General features: G+C 30.9%; 1 protein-coding gene across 2 annotated transcripts; it reads right to left on the minus strand.

The window, feature by feature from the left end:
• Positions 1-4,054, minus strand: LOC128164033 (uncharacterized). 2 transcript variants are annotated; one of them, XM_052827750.1, is made up of 6 exons: positions 2,617-4,054; positions 2,372-2,424; positions 2,146-2,277; positions 1,713-1,827; positions 1,568-1,614; positions 1-1,424 (listed from the first exon to the last, which is right to left on the minus strand). In XM_052827750.1, exons 1-6 carry the CDS (start codon positions 2,712-2,714, stop codon positions 973-975), a joined length of 897 nt encoding a protein of 298 aa, XP_052683710.1. In that variant the 5' UTR covers positions 2,715-4,054; the 3' UTR covers positions 1-972. The 2 variants fall into 2 exon arrangements, with proteins under 2 accessions (XP_052683710.1, XP_052683718.1); XM_052827758.1 differs by lacking the exon at positions 2,146-2,277.
• Positions 4,055-6,113: the final 2,059 nt, after the last annotated feature.

The raw sequence follows: 6,113 nt of genomic DNA on the forward strand, positions 1-6,113 counted from the left end.
CATTGAAGTTTATATGTGGCACTAATACGCTTCCGTAATGTACACTAAACAACATTAAAGTTAAAAAATACCATTTGTCTGTCACACCAACTTAGATGCTGACAAATTTAAAATAAATCTGAATTTCCCCCTCAATTTTGCCCACATTGAAACTTCATATCAACTCTAAAAGGTTTCATGAACTTACATGGATAAACACAATTTCATCATTTACTTTAGAAAATATTCTTTTCTAAAACTATTTAATGTATTTTTAAATTCGCATTTAATGATGAAAATAAACCAACAAATTCATAATATACATATTTTTTTTTTATCTCAAATAATCTTACATCAACATTTTTACAACATTTTTTTTGAAGCCGTGATATTTGTGAAGTTACATTTCAAAACAAAAAAACTTTAAAATATTCAAAATTTTTTAGCAAATATTTTTGGATATTACTTTTTAAAAATTAACACGAAGTCTTTATGTTTTAAAATAGGCCTACATTTATTCATCAATCTTTTAGTGTTTTTTTTACGTGTTCAAATAATTCTTCATACCTGTTGCTGCACGTATTGCCAAAACAGGATTTAGGCAATAAAAGATGTCTCATATACACTTATTGATGACTAATTTAATGTCTAAAATCAAACAGGTTGTTTATCTATTCACAACAATGATTAGAATAAGACATTTGTTTTATTCCTTGTGCTCTTTATTCCTTTCATATTTTCCTTTTTAATTATGGCCAGTGATTAAATTTGCTGACCAATATTTTACTATCAAATCCGGTGTTTATTCTCCTTGGCGGTAAAACTGAAGAAATTAGTGTTCTTAACATGTACGGCTTTCAGTGGTAATTCTTTAGTCGTGGTGAAGGCGAGCTTGATTATTAGCATATTTTGATATTTGATTTATAGTGGTAAAAAGAAGGACATTAAAAAGACGTTTCTTTTAGTGGGGGTTGCTTAAAATAATTAAAATGATTATAAATGTTCTATCAGAATAGTTCGATTGTTTGTATCCCCCTTGGCCTTGCGCCATTGATTTGAATATATATCATGGTGTGTATCCGACATATCTATCTTTAGATCAGAGCATGACTTTGATATTCTCTTATTCTGCCTAGCAAGCTGAGATACACTGACATAGCAATCGTCTTCAGGAAATTCGGACATCATGACGAGCGGCATTTTACTTTTAAAGCGTGCATCAATCGCACTATAATATTGTTCAGGCATCTCGCTAATTGATTTCCGTGAAGTGCGCCCTTTGAGGAACAAATGACTATAATCCGTTGAACTTAGTCTATTTTCTATAGTTTCCCTGTGGCAATTTCCTTTATCAGCAAGGAGCATTCGAGATTCTCGAATATCATCGTAGTTTTCCTGATAAACTTCGTGTTTTTCAGAAAAGGGTAGTACATTCACTTGAAAACCTACAAGAGAATATTTTCCTTCCGCATAAATTTTGGTGTTCAGAGATATTTCATATCATTTATTCCAAACAAAATCAATGTAATTAAAACTTTTGATGAATAAATTTGAAAACAAAATCTGGCATACAATGCACTAATAATACCTGTTTGACTTTTGGTGGGATATATATTGCTTTGCAAAATAGTGTGCCTGAAAATCAATATGAAATACATATATCCAGCATGATGATTATTTAAATTTTATCAAAGAAGATATGATGGCTTTTCATTACTTTTGTTTGTTCTTACCACCTATAGAACATGGCACCAACAAACACCAATGCGAGTGATAGCATGGCTGATCCGGATCCAATCACCAAAAAAAGCATTGTGTTATGACACTCTGTGCTGCTGTCCGTTTTATCTGGTCAATTATCATTTGTAAAATAAATAAAAAAATTTGAAAAAAATATATTTGAAGGAGAGTTATGCGATTTTTTTTAAAAGCACGCAAAACAAAATAAATGCATGCAAATAAATCTCGCCATGTCAAATCTTAAAAATTTCCCTTGTTGCTGAATCATAGAGACTTGTTTTAAATTTTGTATTCATGAACAAATGATAAGATTTATTATTTGTTCATCAATTAAAAAATGATGCATCCATGTCTATTCATGAACAACCCGTTACATATTATTAAAGTACATGAAACTCTGGTAAGAAAGTTGTTAAAGGAACTTACTAATTGTTTGACAACCGACGTATTTATTGCAGATTTCGTGATTCTGACAGTTACATTGATTTTTACATTGATATCCAAAATAATCATCGGCGCATGGCTCTGAACAGTTAAACCCATAGGCTCCAAAACATTCTATATAAGAAAAAACATTACACAAAATACATGGATTTCTTCCGTTACACATTTATGTACAAGACAATTTATTTTTACGAAACATTAAACATACCTTCACATATCCCCTCGTGTTTATAATATCCTGTGCAGCATTTAATACTTTCACTGTAATAATTTTTATTTTTAAATGTTATTACGCAAAAGCTCGTAGAGAATACACGTAGTTAACTATTTCCATAGGAAACACATTTTTAACCAAAGCCTTTAAAAGAACGCAAGTCATTTTTAAGATTTGAAATAATAATCTATCAAAATCTGACTTAGTAAAACTTATGAAATAATTCGAACATTACTTACTTATCTCTTTTGCAGGTATTATTCGTAGAATTAGTGCCGTTACTTTGTACTTGCATGTACGGCACAACCATTATAGTTGTTAACGCGTATTTTAGCATTTTCGCATTGAAGCCAATGATCTTTCTGCAACGAAAAACTTTTTTCCTCGTGTTTATATCTGAGCATTTATTATTATACACTTTAAATGATCAGACATCACGTGATTTATTTTCATGGCAGTCGGCCAATATAAAAGCAAACTATATGTACATGGAGAGAACCGGTAACATGTGTTTGAATCTAAATTTTATAAAATAAAAAAATGCCATTTATACAGAAGATTTTTTTTTATATTCTGTTGCTACTGCCAAATCAGTATATCATAGCTTTTTTAAAAAAGTTACATAGTATGACAATGAGCAAGCATCAATAAGTTTTTAACCACGCGTTCTTTTGTAACTAGATTAATTCCTTTTACTAACACCGCCAACAATTGATATTTTATATAAACTTTATATACATACACTTTTAAACTCATATTTTGTTTATATATGAAACTTGAAGAACATGGACACTGTGATCTCTGTAGTGGAGTAGAAATCCACCAATAAAATATATGCCACTTTAAATCGTAACTTACTAATCGCCAGACAACCGAAATATTTCTTGCAGATTTCATGCTTTTGACAATCACACGAGTTTTTACACTGATATCCAAAGGAGTTATTATTGCACGGCATTAAACAGTCAGGTCCAGCGGCTCCAAAACATTGAACTATACAAAAGATTGCAGAAACATATTCATAGCCTATATTTTTCGTGTAATGAATTTGATAATTTTAAAAAAAAAAGTCAACCAAACTGGGCGCATCTTTACATATTCCATCGTCATTATAATATCCTGTACAGCTTTTAATACTCTCACTGAAATGATATTTATTTATCTTAAAAATTTCATTTCATGTAACAAAAGCTCACTGTAAGTTAACAGTTTTAACCTAATTCTTTAGAAGATTGACATCATTCTAAAAGTTTGAGAAGTATTTCTAAATTAGTCTAAGCAAAACACTGAATGTAATAAATTAATCATAGCTTACTTTTCTTTCCCACAGACGTTGGTCGTAGAATAAGTTACTTTAATTTGCACTTTTATGAGCTGCACAACCAACAACATTTTTAACGCATATTTTAGTATGTTTGCAATCAGCGCAGAAATCTTTCTAAATAGAAATATGATTTCCCTGTGATAAAGGACATACTAGTATTTAAAACGGGATCATAAATCACCTGATTCATATATATTTACATTTTCCAGTGTCTGTGCCTGTGATAACAGTACGCATCGATTTTGTACTATAAAACCCATAACTTCAAATTGTGTATAATTGGGGCGCCAGCGGGATTTGCTAATCGTACAGTGGCTTAAACTTATATAAATATGAGTAATAAGGAATCAATCTTTGAATATTATGAGGTGATAATTTCGTTCGGGGCGTAATCAAATCTATCATAAAGCCCTTCAGGCTTTATTGAATTTGATCACGCCCCGACCATAATTATCAGCTCAAAATGCACAAAGAATGATTCTTTATTCCTTAATATAATTTACATTCTACTGTGTTTTTCCATTAAATTCTGTGATCTTTAAATGCCTTCAATGCACAAACCTTCACTGGGTACTCAAAGATTTAAATGATGAGTTTTATTATGACGTCACAAACGTTGAACGCTGTAAACTGCAACGTCACAAGGAAAAATCAAAGTTCACGCTTGTGGCTGTTACTGCTCTTCCATCTATACGATTATTGTGCTTTTTACTGGTTTATTTATATATATTTATAAGTAAAACTAATTCGGAAAAATATAACGTAATCGGAAACGTTTCCCGCGTTACATGTAAATCTTGCGAGATCACAGCTTCTGTTCATTGGTACCTGTGACACATTTTATATTAATTTACCCTTAGGATAAGATAGGAGTTCTACGGTATAAATCACGTATGCAGACAAGGCAAGAAGCGGTGTGTGCATACAAATTGAGTAACGCGCGTTAGCGCGTAATGAAAATTGGTATGCACACATTGCTGTAGTTATGATACTGTATGCTTCAGAAAATCATGATTTAATGCTTATATTTACATTTTTTTTTAACTTCATGCCTTGTCTGTATGCAGGGTAATTGTGTTCAAAATCCAAACATGTAAACATGTAAATTCGAATATGCAATCGTGTTGGTGGGTGAGCCTGAGTATGAATGAGTGTAATTTGGATCGTATAATCTATAAAACTCAGTGACGGCACCGATAGAAAAAGGCTAGCTGCAGGTAAAGGCAATTGACGGAATAGGAACGGAATAAATAAAAAAAATATTAGATAGGCCTAAAATCTTAATTATTATCTCTGGATAACAAAATTTCTAAGAAAGTATTATTTTTCGGAGAAAAAAAATTATGAGATTGGTGTACATTTTACATGCATCCAGATAATGTATAAAAGATGTGAGTGAAGAATTCGATCGGCTTCAGATATCTTCTTAGAACTGGAAAAAATACTAGTACATATAATGACTTTATTAAAATATACATGTTTATAGTAATACACGCATTTTTATTAGAGTACATGCAACAAATTGTTTAAGTATAGAGCTCTGATGAATTAAGAAAAGATCTCCAAAAGCCTCCTTATCGCTACCACAAAGTTGGGACAATAACCCCCAACCCTCCCCCGCGAAAAATTACACGGGGTCGGCCAGCTGGTTAATTAAATAACTGCAAAGTTATCGATAAGAAAAACAAACTATATTTAAAGACATTGGTGTTGAGATTTTGGTTAATATGAGACATAAGAGGCTACACCCCCTTTAAAAATAAATAAATAAAAATTCCAAAAATAATATCAACTGTCTTGATATTAAAATGTGTATAAATCATATTAAAGAATGTTTCATTTTTCATTGTTGGCAATATATAGGGGAAATCCTATCATGCGGGTGAAAATTGGCATTATTTTTTATTTCAAGCAATTATTACGGAATGTTGGTTAAATACCTGGACTCACTTTGTGCAGTTTGTTGATAAAAAATTTCCGGAGAGCTATTATACATGTAATACAGTTTTCAAGCCACTTCTGAACATGTACTGTTTACCATAAAGCAGCTACTTAATTTTGAAAGATTATCGTCAAGACAGTATATATTTTAAGATATTTCATAATCAAAACTCTACCAGTTCATATACGATCAAAATCATCTGACCCACCCCGTTCCTTACTTTAAGAAATCCAATTTCCGAAGAAAAAACATAATTACAAAAACATAAACATACTAGTATACCCTTACTATTTCTTCAAAATCTTTCAATTTTTAACAAAACTGGGTGCTTTATTTAATAATTACAAAACTTCTTTTTATTTATAACAGTTTTAGATTGTTTTTATTATATATCAAAGATTTTTAATTCATGGATTTTGTTAATGTGCGAGTGTATGCAATCAATTATTACTCTACCAGAATTAAATGTT

The sequence above is a fragment of the Crassostrea angulata genome, chromosome 1 (genome assembly GCF_025612915.1).
Source record: "Crassostrea angulata isolate pt1a10 chromosome 1, ASM2561291v2, whole genome shotgun sequence".
In the NCBI taxonomy this organism is placed as follows: Eukaryota; Metazoa; Mollusca; class Bivalvia; order Ostreida; family Ostreidae; genus Magallana; species Magallana angulata.

Excerpts from the sequence above, each read along its gene's own strand:
- LOC128164033 (XM_052827750.1), bottom strand. The coding sequence starts at position 2,714 with ATGCTAAAATACGCGTTAACAACTATAATGGTTGTGCCGTACATGCAA. Across the intron at positions 2,278-2,371 it reads ACACGAGGGGATATGTGAAG|AATGTTTTGGAGCCTATGGG; the intron begins GTATGTTTAATG and ends TTTCTTATATAG. Across the intron at positions 1,615-1,712 it reads GGTGCCATGTTCTATAGGTG|GCACACTATTTTGCAAAGCA; the intron begins GTAAGAACAAAC and ends ATTGATTTTCAG.